At 31.4% G+C, this 19,649-nt stretch overlaps 1 protein-coding gene across 2 annotated transcripts in view; it reads right to left on the reverse strand.

The window, feature by feature from the left end:
• Positions 1–2,842: 2,842 nt before the first annotated feature.
• The window catches only part of LOC126889693 (WD repeat-containing protein 37), a 76,390-nt gene continuing 59,583 nt past the window's right edge, over positions 2,843–19,649 (reverse strand). Inside the window, exons 7-8 of one of the 2 annotated variants that reach the window (XM_050658219.1) lie at positions 17,408–17,779; positions 2,849–7,639 (exon numbers count right to left, since the gene is read on the reverse strand). In XM_050658219.1, the coding sequence (XP_050514176.1) occupies positions 17,410–17,779 (370 nt within the window). In that variant the 3' untranslated portion in view covers positions 2,849–7,639; positions 17,408–17,409. Of the gene's footprint in view, positions 17,780–19,649 lie in introns of both variants that reach the window. The other variant, XM_050658218.1, reaches the window with a different exon arrangement.

Genomic DNA, 19,649 nt, shown 5'->3' on the forward strand with positions numbered 1-19,649 from the left:
TTTTAGGATATCGATCAGTTTTCCATGTGGGACTTTATCAAATGCCTTTTCGAAATCTATGTAACATGCATATACATCGCAGTTGACATCCCTGGCTCTCTGTCTTAGAACTTGCAAGCTGAAAAGTGCTTCCCTCGTTCCGAGTCCTGCTCTGATCCAAATTGAACTTCACTCAGCTGTTCTTCTAATTTGGTGTATATGCGCGAGTGAATGATAGTAAGGAGTACTTTCAGTACATGGCTCATCAAACTAATTAATCTATGTTCTTCACATTTTCTAGCGTTGGCTTTTTTGGGAAGTGGAATGGAATGAATATTGATAGTAGCCAGTCTTTTGGTAAGTAACCAGTCTCGTATATGTTGTTGAATAACTTCGTAAGAGCTCTAATTTGGTGTGCCTCTAATAGCTTTAAAATTTCACCATGCACCTCAGCAGGTCCTGGTGATTTCCCATCTTTAATTCGCTTAATGGCCATAGTTACTTCTTCGTTTGTTATTTCTGGGCCGTAGGGATTGTCTATTTCATACGGACTTCATGCAGCATCTTCGAATAATTCTTGCATACATATATTCTTTCCATCTTCTTAATTTATCTTCAATTGTAGTCAAAATCTGACCATCGACGTCTACTACTATGCCTGTATTGCGTTGTTTTCTAATGTTCTGTACTTCTTTAATCTTTTTGTGTATATGGAAATCGTCATGCTTGCGTTGTAGTGTTTCAATTTCCTTACATTTCTCCATCAGCCATGCTTCTTTAACACCAACACTCTTTCATGTTCAACACCAACTAGTTACTGTAATACTTAGTGAGTTAAATAAATATATTCAAGTATTTAGTGTTTCAACCTAATCAACCCCCATCACCGGGGGTGGCAACCCCGTACCACCATATGGCGATCTAGACTAGGGAAACCACAGGAACGAGGATAGAATGGACGAAATTGGAAGGAAAAACATCGAAGGACGAGGTTTCTTGCAACACTGTACCACCATAGCAGTCTATTTGTTTTTTTTTGTACTTGATCTACCACTTCATTGTCTAAGTCTCCATAGCTGCTAGACAGTGTAATTCCAAGGTATTTTAATATTTCTATTATTCAGTTCAATATTGATGCCATCAATTTCTATTTTACATTTGATTGGTTCTTTGCTGATTACAATTGTTTTACTGTTCTGGGATGAGATTGTCACATTAAATTCTGTTCCTCTTAAGGCGTATTTAAATCAAAGCGAACACGAAGGAACGAATTCGTAGGTATTCGCTTGGTTATTCGTTCGCTACAAAGTAGGGCCATTTACATTGAAGCGAACGTTCGCATTTGTTGATGATCGGGAGTGCATATTGACCGCAGATGTTTTTAAGATGGGCCAGTGCTAGTCACACATTGTGTTTAAGAATGGTTAAGTTTATTGTCGTATTTCTTGCTGGGTAAATTTTAATACAATAATAGCTTACAAAAATACAATGTGTGTTCTGTAAAGGCTCTAAGAAAAAAAATATGTCATATTCATAAAATATAAGTATACATTTTGATACGACTTCAATAATTTCATTTTGTCCTGTTTCTATTTTATAATTTTTTCATTAAAAAAAATAATTTTAATAAATAAAATAAAATAGAAATTATTTCCAGACTCAAAAATAATTTATCCAGGTATTTTTTATTATTTTGTTGAAAATTTTGATGATAAGTTTTATTTATTAATATCTTATTTAAATCTGGCATTATCAACTAAGGTTTGAGATACAGGTCCAGCGATATTTAAACGGATCATATCCAATACATGTATTTCGGCTCTAGGCGGTTGGCCAACAAAATATTTTCAAATAATTATTATATTATACAAGTACAATACCTCAGTCGACTGCTGGATTCTGAACCAAGCTACGCAAATGCAAAAGCCCGCCTACATTTACCATTTCATTCTGTTTTAAATCAACCGAACGAGTCTAGAGGTGGGCTAATTTACGATAGTGATATTTTATTCATTGTGATTTTTGTCTGTAACTGAATCAGTCATTGTGAAAACATTTCATGTTACAATGTGTAAACTTTTAAGGAAACGTAAAAATATTTTCATTAATAGTTGGATATTCCGAGATAATACAATATTTTATACAGTGAGCACGTAAAGGTTGGAATAAATTCATTTTCTCGAGAATGGACGATTTTGGTAAAAAATCCCAAAACAGGTCAATTTTTATTTTCAAATTGCGACTTTTTGACATATGTATCATACTAGTGACGTCACCCATCTGTACGTGATGACGTCATCTATAATTTTTTTAAATGAGAATAGGGGTCGTGTGATAGCTTATTTGCAAGGTAATTCAATTCTCTATTCAGTAATATAAACATTAACTAATTATTTATACAGGGTGTCCAAAAAAAAATTTTTTGAATTAAATTTATTGACAAAAAGAAGAATTTGTGTAATATATTTAACTTAAAATACATTTTACTGCTGTCAGAAAAAACAGGAAATAATGTTTATTTGACAAATAAATATTGTTTTTTGCATAAACTCAATATTAAAGCCGCCACCCACCTTCCTCTTAACAGTTTGAACATTTGATTTAAGCGAAAAGGAATGATTATTTTCCAAATAAACATTTTTTCTGTTTTCTGAGAACAGTAAAATGTATTTTGAACTAAATAAATTACATTCATCCTTCTTTTTATGTCAATAAATTTAATTCAAAACAATTTCTTTTGGACACCCTATATAAATAATTATGTAAATGTTTATATTACTGCATAGAGAATTAAATTACCTTTCAAATGAGCTATCACACGACCCCTATTCCCATTTAAAAAAATAATTGATGACGTCATCACGCCCAGATGGGTGACGTCACTAGTATGATATATATGACAAAAAGTCGTAATTTAAAAATAAAAATTGACCTCTTTCGGGATTTTTTTCCAAAATTGTCCATTCTCGAGAAAATTAATTTATTCCAACCTTTACGTGCTCTCTGTATAAGTATTATGGGTTATAAATGAATCTTTCTGAAAGGCAAAACAAGTTTAAATGTTTATGTATAATGTAATTGTAAATTTAATGGCGTTGAAAAGCGTCGTCATTTTACCCAAAATATGGTCTTAGATTGTTTTCGCAATGACCGATTCAATTGTGATTTAACAGAGCAACGAAATATTCGTATATTAAACTCCTAATAAAAAGTGTTACCACTGTGGACCATCGTAAAATTCTACACGTGTTATTATTTTGTTTAGGTCACTATTACAAAATTGGGTTTGCTATTAGAACGCATACCATGCCATTAGGCCAAACAAAAATAGAAAAATTTAGTAGTTTATGGAACGTTTTTATATAAGTGGATGATAATTATGCATCATGCAATATTTGTAAGATAAAGCTGTCTTATCAAACTTAGAGAACTTAGAAAACAAAATTTTAATACATTATTGTTTCCTATAATGCACAAAATGTTAAAGGTGGTACAAAATGATGTGAAAATGAAACATTTTGCATGCTTTGCACACACAATAAATAAACTTTATTGTGAACGATGGCTTAACGGATGAGGAAATCAGCCACAATTTAACTTAAAAAAATGATTTTATTGACGTTTCAACTTCTACCTCAGATGTTGTTATCAAAAGTGATATAAGAAAATCATTAAAAATTTAACCAAAATAAAAAATACCATTAGCCACTTTAAAAAGAGTTCTACAAGCAACTGCTAAACTTTTAGATTTTGAAAAAATCCAGGAAACGGGAATCCTCTCAAATTACTGCAAGATGTTTCCACATGTTGTAATTCGACATTTTATATGTTGGAAAGATTTATTCAGCTAGAAGAAATTGTTAAGGCTATTATAAGCATAACAAATATGTACGTAAACACTAGTTCAACAATGTATGAGTATTTTATTAAACTGTCGATAAACTGTTTCAACTTTTCTTGGCAGAATAAGGATTCGACTAATTCCTTTTAAGGATCCAACAAATGCGGAAATAGCACAGAAAATAGAATCGCTCTTATTGCAGAAAAACTTGGAATGGAACAAAAAGATAAAGGATTTACGACTCAAATTTTATTAGAACATGAGAAAACATCTGCAGATCCGGATACCAAATAGTAACTAATAAGTATTTGTAGCAAATATTGGTATTTAAAGTTTACTTTGTATTTCGTTTTTAAGAGGGTAGGCGCAAAATTTCGGGGCAATGCTATTTAAATGCATTTATTTCTTTCGAATCCTAAGAAAACTAGTAAGTATTTTTGAAAAATTTAAAAGCAGAATAAAAAATTACATAATTACCGAGTGCTAAAAGTCCCTGAAAACTTCTATAATGTGTTCTATAACTTCTAATATAAGTTACAGCGGTAAAAAGAAGAGAAAATTGAGTGTGATTTTTAATTTCAAATATCTCATTCAAATGACAGTTTTTTTATTCTAATGGACTTTCGGCCCTAGATAATAATGTAATCTTTCATTCCGCGTTTATATTTTTCAAAAAAATACTTATTATTTTCTTAAAATTCGAAAAAAATGAATGCATTGAGAAAGCATTGGTCCGAAATTTGGCGCCTATGCTCTTGTTAGATTTTCTAATAACAATTAAGACAATGAAAAAAACATGAAATTATTTATTAATGCAATATTATTTTCATTACAAAAACTCTTTTTGAATAAAATTGTTTCTCATTCTAACAGACCTAATTTTATAATCATGACCTAGACTCTAAACAAAATAATAACTATTTTGTTGCTCTGTTAAATCACAATCACAGATAAAACTTACGATGGGTTACGGTTACATGATTGCAAATACTTCTAGCCCACCTCTAGGTCAGAATCAGGTATAAGAATTATTATACGACCGGTTCCTATGGGTCCGCCTCGCGATCGCGCCAAGGAATAGAACCATAATACTATATTATTAATCTATGGAATAGAACCGAACCGACCGGCGACCTGACTACATGCAGAAGGTGATTGCAGAATTTGCAGATCCTTCTAGCTTTTTGTGCATACGCGGTACGAATAGATTATTTTATTTTTATAAGTAAGTTTATGGATATATTTAAAACATATTTTTTCACCTAAAATATTGTCTGAAGCTATTTCTTTGTGGCGTTTATGTAATTTATTTAAGCCACAATTTAACTTAAAAAATTATTTCGTTAACTTTTATTTCGAACGTCGTTGTCAAAATACAAAATATTAATAATTTAAACAAAAATGTTGTAGCTTAGTAAAAAAAATCTTCTAATAATTGCCGATATGAATGAGTTAGAATAAATTATATTATTAGAAGAAATTTTTTTTACTAAGCAACAACATTTTTGTTTAATTTATTAATACTGTGTATTTTGACAACGACGTCCGAAGTGGAGGTCGAAACGTTAACAAAATCATTTTTTAAGTTAAATTGTGGCTTATTTCCCATTTATAAAAATAAATTACACAAACGCCACAAAAAATAGCTTTAGAACAATATACATAATATTATGTATAATGCCAATCATCACTATCCGTAAATAGATACACATGAAATATTTAGCAATATAAATATTAAAATAAATATTTTAGGTTAAATTATATATCCATAAATATTTTAGGTTAAATTATATGTTTTAAATACATATCCAAAAACTTATAAAAATAATAACCCATTCGTACCGCGTATCTGCAATCGCCTTGTCTGTGCATGTAGGTAGTGGGTTCGGTTCGGTTCTATTCCTTGGCGCGGTGCGGACCCTTAAGTCCGATTATGTACTTTCGGCTCATTCGGCTGGGCTCGCTATTTTAGTAAACTCCCAAAAAGAGAGATAGAAGTAGGAGGTTCTAGTTCAAAGATATTTTCTACATGCCAATGTTAATGTTGCTATGATTTCTGGTTTTAATGTCTGGAACTTTTATATTGGTCCACTATCTCAAATGCAGTTCAAACACTGTGTCTTAAAAAGCTATGTTCCATATTTCTTTAATTTATACTGTATATAAAACCAAAAATGACTAGCAATTATAAACTAATATTTCTTCTTCTTCTCAAGATGCCGTGATTTATAAAATATTACTGTTTTTAGTAGCATTGCAAAGCATTTCATAGCCGTGGATTCTTATCCACTGGCGGTGGCGATTACGCAGCCATGACATCTCTTTCCCAGACCCCTCTTACCCTCTATCTTTCTGTCGAGTATGTTGCTGAAAATTTTATCATTTCCCTCGTAATATGTGCCCCAAGTATGCAGTTTTCTTACTTTTAACATAATTAAAAAGTTCCCTTTCCTGTAAACCCGCTTTTCTTAGTACTTAATCATTTCTGACTCTGTCTGTCCATGATATTCAAACATTCAACGTAGACACCAAATTTCAAACACTGCAAATTTGTTAATGGAACTGGCCTTTAATGTCCATGCTTCCATTCAGCACAAGAGTACAGTTCAAACGTAACACTTTTTAGCATATAAATTTCTGATAAAATATTTGTATTCATTTTTCTAATAATGACAAAAGTAATGACAAAAAAATTATCTTCTTAAAATAATTTTGAATTCAATATATTTAGGTAGATACCTGTAATGTGCTTCGAATTAATTAACGCGATCTGGAACAGCAGCCAGGTAGCAGGTATTATACGCTGTTTGAGGGAGCTTAAATATAGAACCAGATTTCTTCTAGCTATAATAAAGAACCAGATTTCTTAAAATTCTTCCTTGAAAAAGTTACTTGCTCTTGATTTTATGACTATATTATGTTCAAATAATAAATTGTAACATTGGTGTATCAAAATAAATTTGCTTTTAATTAATTTTAGCAATTAATTTGATTTGGTTACCTCATTAGTGTTTCTGGGTTGAAATTTATCCAATAAAAACATTAGGCTTTTAAAAGCAAACCACGTCGAACCCTCTTTTTGTCTTTCTCGTCTAAATGATGCCAGAAGCTAATTCATTTTTTTTTTATTCAGAGATATCACAACCTATTCATATAGAAATGTTAAAACAAGCATCAGTTTTTCTGTTTATTATTTTATATAGCTTCGATTTTGGGTTTCATAGGCATATTCCATATTGCAAAATTATGTTTTCACGACTACACAATAAACAACCCTCTCAAACTAATGTTTGTAAATAAATTAAATCAGTCCTTCTAAACGAATTCGTTCGCTACCGTCTATTATCCACTGTCCACATTGAACAACGATTTCCTTTGATGATTCGCTAACTTACCGACATCGGTTGGAACATGTGCAAATACGAACGAATTCGTTCGGTCGTGCTCGATTCGCTGTACAAATACAATAAAGTTAACGAACGAATTCGTTCGTTCGTTCGTGTTCGCTTTGATTTAAATGCGCCTTTACGTTCAATCTGTGGACTAATATTTGCAGACTATCTTCATCTTGGGCTATCAATATTGCGTTGTCTGCGTAACATAGTATTTTTAAAATATTAAGGAAAATATTCCTCTCATTGGCTGTATACCATAATAAAAAACTTACTAAGCAAGTAAAACTTTCACTTGTAGGTAGATGGTATATAAATTTATTAATTTTTTTTTCTAAAAAGATCCAAGTTGGATTAAAGTGGGTACATCACTAGTACAAAAAACACAAACGTTTTCGGACTAATCAGTCCATCATCAGGTTAAAACCTAAAATAAATAATAACATAATAAGAGTATTTTGTATTTTGACAACGAAACCCGATTTGGGCTTCGAAACGTTAATAAATTCATTTTTTAGTAAAATTGTGGCTTATTTCCCATAAAAAATACGTAATTCTAAAATAAGTAAACCACTGTATAAAAAGGCAAACCTGAAATTTTGACTGTTAGAAAGTTAGAAAAAATTAAAACATGTGGTTACTTACTTCAGATCCAAAGTAGTTGGAACTAGCTACATAGTTAGGTCGAATGACCTTAGCATCACAAAAATTAAGCCATTTCGGCTACAACAATGTCGACAATAAGTCGATGTTCAAATAATATAATGAGACTATAATGGAGTCTTCATCTTGGCTTCAAACTGACAGACTGAAATATGACATTGAAAGAATATTGACAAGACCTTCTAGATAGGGAATTTTATATGAATAACTGTATTCACATAAACAATTCAGAAACAATAAGATTCAGATAAACAAGCTAAAATTGAAGAAATAATTGATAAATATGCAACGGTATTTGCCAAGGACAAATATGATGTTGGTACAGTTAAAGATTATGAAGCCCACATTGATCTAATGGTAGAAAAATACTGTTACAAACGCCCCTACAGATGCACAATGGAGGACAGAAAAGAGATAGAAAATCAAGTAGCAAAACTATTGGAAAAGGGTTTAATTGAAGAATCATATAGTCCTTTTGCTGCTCCCGTTACATTGGCATATAAAAAAGAAGAGGGAAAAAATCAAGACTCTGTATAGACTTTAGAGAACTTCACACCTAGAGAACTAGAGAATAGTCACACCTCAATCACAGCCTTTTCCATTGATAGAAGATTTAATAATAAAAACAGTAAACTGTAATTACTTTACAACATTAGATATTAACTCTGCATTCTGGTCAATTCCAATGAAAATTGAAGATAAACATAAAACAGCATTTGTAACACAAGAGGGACACTTCCAATGGACCTGTCTACCATTTGGATTGAAGACATCACCAGCCATTTTCCAAAGAATACTGAGTAACATAATAAGAAAATATAAAATGTCAGATTTTGCAATAAACTTTATTGATGATATTATAATATTCTCAAAGACATTCACAGATCACATTTCACATATATCTACATTATTGGAAACAATTATGAAAGAAGGGTTTAAACTAAAATTCTCAAAATGCTCATTTGCGAAAAATAGTGCAAAATACTTGGGACATATAATCGAAAAGAATTCGGTGAGACCATTAAAAGATTATCTGACCGCTTTAAAACATTTTCCAGTTCCGGAAACGAGAAAAAATATCCGTCAATTTTTGGGAAAAATAAATTTTTATCAAAAATTTATACCTCACAGAGCAGTTATACTTGAACCGCTATATAAACTATTAAGTAAAGATGTAAGTTCATCTGGACAAAAGAATGTCAAGAAGCCTTCGATAAGATAAAAAATTGGTTGTGTTCACAACCAATTCTAAAGATATTTGACCCAAATGTCCCAATTAAAATCTACACAGATGCATGCATGATTGGTGTGGGAGCTGTGCTAAAGCAGGACGATGAAAATGGTAATAGTAGACCAGTGGCATATTTTTCAAAAAAATTAAAAGAAGCAAAAAAGAGAAAAAGCAATATATCTAGAATGCTTAGCCATAAAAGAAGCTGTAAAATATTGGCAACATTGGCTAATGGGTTTATTCTGACCATAAACCCTTAGAAAATTTGAATTTTAAATCTATAACTGATGAAGAATTAGGTGATTTGGCTTACTACTTATCACAGTACAATTTTAGGGTTAAATATAATCCAAGGGCAACAAACCAAGAAGCGGACTGTCTGAGCAGAAATCCAGTATTAGAACCAGAGGAAAATTTGGACGATTTTCTTCAGTTTGTAAAACACTATTATAGTGATTTAGAAATGAGTGAATCCATAAGAAAAATTAACTTAATATATATCGCAGAGATAAAACAAGATCAAAGCGATTTACACAATAGTAATTTCACATTTAAGAATGGAACCTATTATAGAAAAATAAGAAAAAAAAAAAACAAAATTTTAGTATCAGAAAAATTTAGTATATATCTAATAAAAAGGACACATTACACCTATTGTCATTTAGGACAAACACAGATGATAAACAAGATAACTCCATTTTATACAGCAAAAAAACTTTTAAAAAACATAAGAAAAATATGCAATAACTGTGAAATTTGTTTGAAAAACAAATCAAGAAGAAAACCCAAATATGGGTGGATGTCACATTTAGGTCCAGCAAAACGACCATTTGAAATAGTTTCTATAGACACTGTTGGAGGATTTGGTGGATGTCGGTCAACAAAGAAGTACCTCCATATATTAATTGAACATTTTACAAGGTACGTTTATATTTTAACATCTCAGAATCAAAGTGCAATGGATTTTATAAAATTGACAAAAATGGTAACAGACAATTACCAAGTCGACATAGTGTTGGCAAATCAATACCCTGGAATAAACTCGAAGGAATACAAACAATTTTTTAAGAATAATAATACAAAACTAGTATTCACTGCTGTTGATGCACCATTTTCTAATGGGCTGAATGAAAGTAAACTAAACGCTCGTAAATAAAATAAGATGTAAAATAAATGAAATAAAAAACAAAGTTGCATGGGCGACAGTTGCACAAAAATGTGTAGCGGCCTACAATAAAACAGAGCATACGATAACAAGGTTTTCTCCAAAATATCTAGTATAAGGTGAAAACACAAACATTCTACCTGATGAAATACGACCTACAGTCACCCAAGAAAAATTAAGTAAAGATAGAAAATCACCATTGAAATATACATTAAAATCACATAAATACAACAAAAGAAGATTTGATGCACATCGAAAAGACCTACAACTAAATGTTGGAGACCAAGTATACGTGGAAAATGGTAATAAATTAAACAGAGCAAAGCTAAACGAATTGCGAACTGCACCGTACACAATTAAGAAGAGATGGTCGAATTCTATCTACGAATTGGACACTGGACACAGTAAAGAAGAGTCAAACCTGTTCCACATTACAAAACTAACACCGTTGTTTGAAGAATCCAAAAACGAACACACAAATACCTGTCTAGTTCTCACCTGAAGGGGGGAGATGTAAAGAGAAATCCCGACATACAATATCTGCTGTCGAGATTCTCATTAATTTAAATTTGAAGCAAGTAGCTGAGACACTAGCCACGTAGCAAGATAAAGTGAAGTGACAGTGACAAAATGTCATGAATAACCTTTCTTAAAATTACTTACTGTCATAAATGATTAAGAATTTTTTTACGCATAATAATTAGCTTAAATTGTTGTTTCTTTGTATTTTCAGGTAGTATAATTTTAAGTTTGTAAATATTGTAAAATTAATCAACTTTGTATTTTCAGAGCAACATCAATTTAGTTTTAAAAAAGTCAAAAGTCCCAAGTCCCAGTCTATAGTGATGTAAAAAGTAGCATATTACATGTATTTAAAACACATTGAAAATTTTGACATGCGTCAAAACTTTGCATTTTGCTCCGTTCCCCTTAAGCATTGATTATAAATATTCCACTAGATAGCTCATCTCTTGGTAACCGAAAGACGTATCAACAACTAGATGGCGCTACTCGAAAACCGTATCGAGATTTCTCATTCTCTCTCTGACTTGCGAGGAGGTAGGAGTAGTGTCAGGGCCGAACTTACCCTATAGGTGTATTAACTGTGACAAGTGTTGTGACAAGTTATAGCAAAATAAAAAAAGGACTCACATTTTAGATAAAATGGCCTCTGTAACGCATAAGTGTGTTTACGCGGGGTGTTTTGAAAGAAACGATGGAACAAATAATAATATATCTTTCTTTAAATTTTCCCTGAAAGACGTAGAGCGCACAAAAATTTGGCAAAAAAACTGCGGAAATATTGATATTATATTGATGGATATCAGTGACCTGAAACAGAGGGTAATTTGCCAGCATCATTATGCAGTGGAACATATTTACAAAAGTGGTCAAAGAAAGTTATTAAGGAAAAATGCTGTTCCTCTAAAATTTGCACAGTTAGCAACTGATTTAGGTGAGTACTCAACTTTGGAAATATTTTTATGTTTGCCTAATGCGCTTTGTCAATGAGAATAATACTATTAAAATATATTTTATATAAAATCAGTTGATATTGAGTGATTTATATATTTTTTATACAATTAAATCAAAAGAGATTTTTTTTAAATATGAATGCGTTGTTAGTATCACTCCAGAAATAACGGAGATGCTTGTTTTGCTTTAATTAAAATTACACATACATTTCAATGATTACCTATTTTAGGTGATACCCCACCAGTATTATGCTCTACATACGTTTATTGCGGTACGAAACGTAAAAGATCTACAAGTGGCCATTGTATGGTTAGGTCAACTCCATCGCCTAAGAGATCAAGTAGTAGTCTCAGTGATATTTCCAGTTTTGATATTAATTTGTCCACAAAACTTGAAACTGAATTGACGGAGAAGGTAAAAAAATTGGAGTATCAAGTAAATGCTTTAAAGAAGAAGTGCCGTCAGAAGAACAGTCAGCGCTGTAGAAGAACAACAAAAAACAGAAAATCGGCAACCAAATTCATGATACAGGTACTGTTAGAAAATAAAAGCATATACGTGCACACTTTTGTTAATATGCAGTTTTCACACAAAACTCGTTCACAATGGAGTCACAATGAAAATGATGTAGCTCTGGCCATTTATTATAAGTCTCCTAGTTGTTAAAAATTTTTAATTAGATCTCTTAACTTTATATTACCTTCAGTAAAAACAATTCAAACTTGGTTGCGTGTCATAAAATTAAGAACTGGTTTAAACATTTCCTTAATTGACAAGTTGAAGAAAAAAGCAGAGACAATGGATGAGTGGGAAAAATTTTGTGTGTTAATGTTTGATGAAATTTCTTTAAAAAAACAATTGGAGTACAATAAATTAGATGACATTATAGAAGGGTTTCAAGATTTAGGTGCTTTAGGAAGAACAAACTTACCAACACAGGTCTGGTTTTCATGATGCGCGGCTTGCTACATAAGGCTACGCGGCTTGCTACAGGTGGTCCAATACATAGCGACAACTTAAAAAACATTGTAGTTGAAGTTGTTTCAAAATTACAAAATATTGAGTATATACCAAAAGTGTTGTGTGATCAAGCATCTAATAATAGAGCTTTATTTAAGCTGTTAGGCGCATGTAAGGATCAGCCTGCAATAGAAATAGGAAATCAGAGGATTTTCACTATGTTCGATACACCCCACTTATTAAGAAGTCTAAGAAATAATTTTCTTAACAAAAAGTTGACGTTTTTTGCCGATTCTAAACAAATATCGTGGCAAGATATTGAATACACATATAACATCGATAGAACCAGTGTGAGAGCACGATGCATGGTGAAAATATCAAACGTTCATATAAACCCTAATAATTTTCAAAAAATGCGTGTAAAATTAGCAGCACAAATTTTTTCCAACTCAATTGCCTCAGCAATATCTGTAGGGCAGTTACACACCAAAACGGCTTCTCTTACTGCCGAATTTTTGAAAATTATAAATAATATTTTTGATGGTCTTAACAGCAAATATTGTAGTGATAGTAATCCAAACAGAAAGCCAATGTCAACTTTAAGTAAGTCAACCGAAAACTTAAAAGCAGGTTTAGAATATTTTAAAAAAATTAAAGTTTTTGAAAATCAGAAAGAGAGAAATAATATTCACTGTCTACACGGCTTTCAGTGGACCATTTTGTCAGTTTTATGTTTGTGGGAGGAACTTCAAAAATAATATAATGTGTCATATCTTTTAACATCTTTTCTGAACCAAAATCCTCTAGAAAATTTTTTCTCTATTGTGCGCAATAGAGTTAGTCTAGTGCGTTCATAAAAAAAAACATGTGTTTTTACTTAATAACAGGCAGTAGCTGGTTTGTCTTTAGTTTCATGCGAATGATGCTAGATCAAAAGTATGTGTTTTATCTCGTCAGGTATTAATGACGCACGGGTAAATAATCGTGGACTCAACTGAATGTTAAACTACACTATTAGCTTTAGTTTATACAGTAGATATTAACAAGTATTTTATAATATCAGGAAAACAATATCAGTATGTCTTAAAACCTTGGAATCATATGGAAACTTTTTTATTCAGTTTAGGGAAAAATGTATTATTGATAAAAACTTGCATGTCCTAAAACTCAAAATGAAAGAATCAGATGTCAAATATTGTGAGTCGTATACTAAGTTTGTTAAAAAATATTAATTCTTCTCAAGAGTAATATACCTTCATTTTTAAAGCACTTTCATATGAATATGAACGTGGCTTTTAATTGTTCTCGACTTTTAATAATAAATTGTTTCGATATTGTCAATAATGAAAGTACTTCTTGAGAACAAGAAATAATAAATATCTTTTTTTCCTAAAATTTTAATTTTACTATCTTAGTTTGAAAAGAATTAACATTCAAATATACTTATTTACTTTGTTTTGAAATATGATCTAATTAATGATGTTTTAAACTTTCTAATCCTGTCCGTTTATCAGCTTTTACCTATTGTTTCTAGGCAGATGGCCCTCAACTATTTATATGTTGGAAATTCCCTGTCATTTTATCAAGATATATGTATACCAAATTTCATGCCAATCCAATGGATTCTTTAAAATTCGGAGGTTTTGCAATATTTTACTTGGGGTGAATGGGTTAGATCTGGAAAGAAATTCTGTATATCAACTTCAAATAGTTTATTTCGCATTAGTTCTGAAAATATCATTCTTTTACAAATTGCAAAAAATAATTTACATGTGAATTATCCCTGCTAATTTTATTATGTATTTTCTATTTTGTTGTTTTTTTGTAGTGTATTAATAAGTAAATAATTTTTAAGAAACCTCTTCACTATTTTTATTAATCAATTTTTAGCGTTTTATCTGAAGTAAAATCGGAATTCCAAAATAGAGATTACAATCGCGTTAAAATTATTTGTGAAAATGCTGAATACTACCCTTATATCGTTGTCTATTACGCCAGCCAAGCAACTCAAATTTATTTTTCAATCTTGGCAAAAATTTCAATAAATGTCGCCACCGTCCAGCCAGTTAGTACTTAGACTTGAGGGGCAAAGAGGTGTAAATGGGCGGAGTTTAACACTGAATTCGGTTTTACCTAAAGGTGAGGTATCTATGTAGTTATTAATCAATGCCTTAAGGAAATAATAAACAATAAAATAATTGAAATAAACCATAAAACTTAATTAGCTTAGCACATGTGATGTCTATTGGACTTAAGTTAAATTATTTTAACTTGATAAAGTACCTGATTACAAGCTGTCTAATTGTGTGAAGTTTAGCAGCTGTAGTTAATTTTTAAGACACGGTAAAAATACTGCTTTATAGTGCGGCAGATTCGTGCAAATATTATTAAGAATTGCACATTTAATGATACAAGCATATAATTTGGTCCACATATACTGCACATATAGAGGTTCAAATTTAGATATGAGGCCATCTCAGATTTTGCCTTTTACAAAAATGGCGGTCATTCAAAATGGGCGACTATACATATGTGACTAATAGCACGATATCTTTTGAATGGAAAGTCCGATTTTAACCAAATTTGGTATATACGTTCTTTTTGTGATTTACAAGATCGTTGTCGTGAACTGGAAGAATCGGTTTACTAGAAGTTGTGTTTTCCTGGTTTTTTATGTAAAACTATTTTAGATTATGTAAATAATTTATTTCCAATTTTTTCACCCTGTATATAGTATTTTTTCAAAATTGTAATACCACCATTGAAAAGAGCGTAAGAATATGTTTTAGGAAATATTTTGAACTTTTTAGTTATGTGAATTACCATTTAATAAATGCATAACGTATCTGCACATGTACCTATGTGTGGCAGATGCGTGCAAATATTATAAGAATTATTGTGAATTTAATAGTAGAAGCATATAATTTGGACCACATATACTACACATACAAAAGTTTAAATTTAGATATGAGACCATCTCAGATTTTGCCTTTTACAAAAATCGCGAGCATTCAAAATGGTGGCTATACATATGTGACTAATAGCACGATAACTTTTGAACGAAAAGTCCGATTTCAGCCAAATTTGGCATCCAGGTTCTTTTTTTTTTATGGATAAGATTGAAGTCCTGAACCGGAAGAATCGGTTTACCAGAAGTTGTGTTTTTACTATTTCTTATGTAAAAATGTTTTTTTTTCAATTTTTTCACCCTGTATATATTAATTTTTCAAAAAGGTAATACCGCCATTGAAAAGAGTGTCAAAATATTTTTTAGGAAAGATTTTGAAATTTTTAATTATGTTAATTACCATTTAATAAATGCATAACGTATCTTCACATGTACCTATTACCTATGTGCGGCAGATTCATTTTGAATGCCCGCCATTTTTGTAAAAAAAAAACAAAATCTGAGATGGCTTCATATCTAAATTTGAATCTTTGTGTGTGTAGTGTGTGGTCCAAATTATATGATTTTATCATTAAATGCACAATAATTCTTATATTATTTGCACGAATCGGCTGCACATGGGTGAATAGGTACATGTGAAAATACGTTATGCATTTATTAATTGGTAATTAACATAACTAAAGAGTTCAAAATATTTCCTCAAAAATATTTTTACGCCCTTTTTAACGTCGGTATTAACTTTTTGGAAAAATTAATATATACAGGGTGAAAGAATTGGTAAAAAAACAACATGCTTTTACATAAAAATCGGTAAAAAACAACTTCTGGTAAATCGATTCTTTCGGTTCAAGACCTTGGTCTTACACATCAAAAGAAGAACATATATACAAAATTTTGGTAAAATCGGAAATTTCGTTCAAAAGTTATCGTGCTATTAGTCACATATGTATAGTCGCCATTTTGAATGCCCGCCATTTTTGAAAAAGGTAGAATCTGAAATGGCCTTATATCTTAATTTGAACCTTGATGTGCTTAGTACATGTGGTCCAAATTATATGCTTCTACCATTAAATGCACAATATATCTTATAATATTTGCACGAATCTGCCACACACAGGTACATGTGAAGATACGTTATGCACTTATTAAATGGTAATTAACATAACTAAAAAGATCAAAATGTTTTCTACAAAATATTTTTACGCTCTTTTCAATTGCGGTATTACCTTTTTGAAAAATTAATATATACAGAGGGAAAAAATTGAAAAAAAAAACATATTTTTACATAAACAACCAGTAAAAACACAATTTCTGGTAAACCGATTCTTCTGGTTCACCACATCCATCTTATAAATCAAAAAGAGAACCTATATACCAAATTTGGTTGAAATCGGGCTTTTCGTTCAAAAGTTATGATACTATTAAACACATATGTATAGCCGTCATTTTGAATGCCCGCCATTTTTGTAAAAGGCAAAATCTGAAATGGCCTCATATCTAAATTTAAACCTTTATATGTGTAGTATATATGTGGTCCAAATTATACGCTTGTATCATTAAATGTGCAATTGTTTCACATATCGGCCACACTATTATAAGACATATCGGTTGTACTTTTTAAGTAATAATCACATAATAAATTTGACCAATCTGATCCTACTGATAACACAACCAATTACGTCGTAAGCTTGTTGGTTATCTGCATAGCTTCTTAAAATGTCAATTTAAAAGCTTAAATCAGTGCATATATCGACCAGGCGAATAAAAATTAAATTTTTATCCGAACTTTTACCTTCAGTCTTTCATAGACTGCACTGACCAACCTAGAACTTTCCTATCAAAGCCTGCCGAGAACAAATTAACGCCGAAAGGAAAATCGTCCGCCCAGGCAACACTGGACACCATCCTACTGTGTCCTTGGCGTCTGGACCGGGGCAGTCTGGCCAATCTCTGGCCTGTTAAATCGTACAATCTGATATGGCGGTTGTCGTGGGGTATGGCGATTACACCGTGAGAAGAAACGCTGATTCGATTGACGGAGGAGTCGACTCGTATCGTGGCAGTAGGTGATCGCATGTTTCGTAAATCCCACACTTTTACGCTGCGGTCATCTGAGCTAGAGATTACTTTGTCTTCACGGTTAAAAACTGCTGATGTTACGCTCCTGAAAAACACATTGTTAATAAATAACGTTCATGCAGTAAAAGTCCTATTTATTAAAAGTCGTATATAATCGAATCTATAAAAAGTGAGAAACAATCATCGGAGACGATCAGTTTGGATTCAAAACCGGCACACTGTGGTTACAAATGTCGAAAACGTGGTCATGAACCTTTAAAAGCGTATATTGTTCATACACTTCGGAATTACTTTCGTACTTAAGGGGTTTTGGCATCGCTGATTACGAATCTGACATTACTTTTTTTGGAAAACAAAATGGCGGATCCGGTATGGCCGAAAGAAATTCGAAAATTTCTACCAGAACCTATTATTTATGTACCGGGTGTCCCAATAAGAATGGCTCTCGGCAGTCTCGGCCATATCTCAGGAACCGTTTATAGTACAGATTTGAGGAAAAAATATTTATAACAAAAGTTGCCTCGAGAAAAGCCTGGAAATTATTTTCATAATTGTAGGTCCACCGCTAAAGGGACAATATCAAAAAGGGATTGAATATCAAAAATTAAAAAATCAAAATTTTACAAAATTTACCTAATGAAAGGACACTGGAAATCCAATCATCATATTCTTCATAAAATTCTGCGCATATTTGATTTCACAAGTTTAAATTTACCTTTGCAAATAAGAGGTGGGGGTGAGTGGGAACTTTCTTATGAAAAAATGGCTGTAAGTCCGGTTCTGCTAAATCGAATTTTGCATACTTGGTCTTGTTGAAAACAACTCTTTTTCGTCAATGTAAGAGTCTTATTTTCGAAATAGCCTAATAAGTAATATGCCAGTTGGTAGGCGATATTTAAGTATTTTCGAAAATCTAGTTTTCTTTGGAAAATAATTAATACAAGTATGCATTTTTAATCCTCTATTACAAAATTAGACCAAATTAGCATTATAATACTGAAAATTGCATGTCGATAGCTTTTTCTATCTCGAGATATCTTAAGAAACGTGTAAATTTTAAGGTACTAGTACACTTTAGAAGGCCAAAAATAAGCATTTTTTTAAGATTTTTTTTTCTCAGAACCCTTATTAAAAATGAACATAAAACTTTTTTCATATTAATATCTGATTCTTAGAGAATACAAAAAATATATCTTTTTTCATTTATGCACGTACACTAATATTGTAGAGGGCGCCAAAGTCGAGGCCTCGAAAAAAAGTAGTTCCGATGGCGGACAGTTAATCTCAGGATTGGGATCTATGAAACAAAAAAATCGTACGCCATTTGAAAAAGGAAGGTCTCTTACGTGACAATTTACCACCATTAGTGAAAAATTCCGCAAAAAAAAAAGATTTTACGGAAATTTGAAAAAAAATTGTGAAAAAATCGCCAGTTTTTCTTCAGTTTTTCATAGTTTAAAAATATATATTTTTTATTTTTTGGTCAAATTGTGGTAAATGGTCACGTAAGAAACCTTCCTTTTTTAAATGCAGTACGATTTTTTTGTTTCAGATATCCCAATCCTGAGATTAACTGTCCGCCATCATTTTTCGAGGCCTCGCCTTTTGCGCCCTCTACAATATTAGTGCACGTGCATAAATGAGAAAAGATATATTTTTTGTACTCTCTAAGCGTTAGATATTAATATGTAAATAGTTTTATGTTCATTTTTAATAAAGGTTCTGAGAAAAAAATTCTTGAAAAAAAATGATTATATTTGGTCTTCTAAAGTGTACTAGTACCGTACAACTCTTAATGTCACCGGTAAACGAAGTTAAGGAAAAGTAGTCTATGGAAAAAACAAAGAAACATTTTCCCGATGGAAACGTATACAGTACGTAAATTGTTCAGCTGGACATAGGAAACATACATCGTATATATTTAGATACATAAATCCATACATTGTATTATATTG

The sequence above is a fragment of the Diabrotica virgifera genome, chromosome 8, assembly GCF_917563875.1.
Source record: "Diabrotica virgifera virgifera chromosome 8, PGI_DIABVI_V3a".
Classification (NCBI taxonomy): Eukaryota; Metazoa; Arthropoda; class Insecta; order Coleoptera; family Chrysomelidae; genus Diabrotica; species Diabrotica virgifera.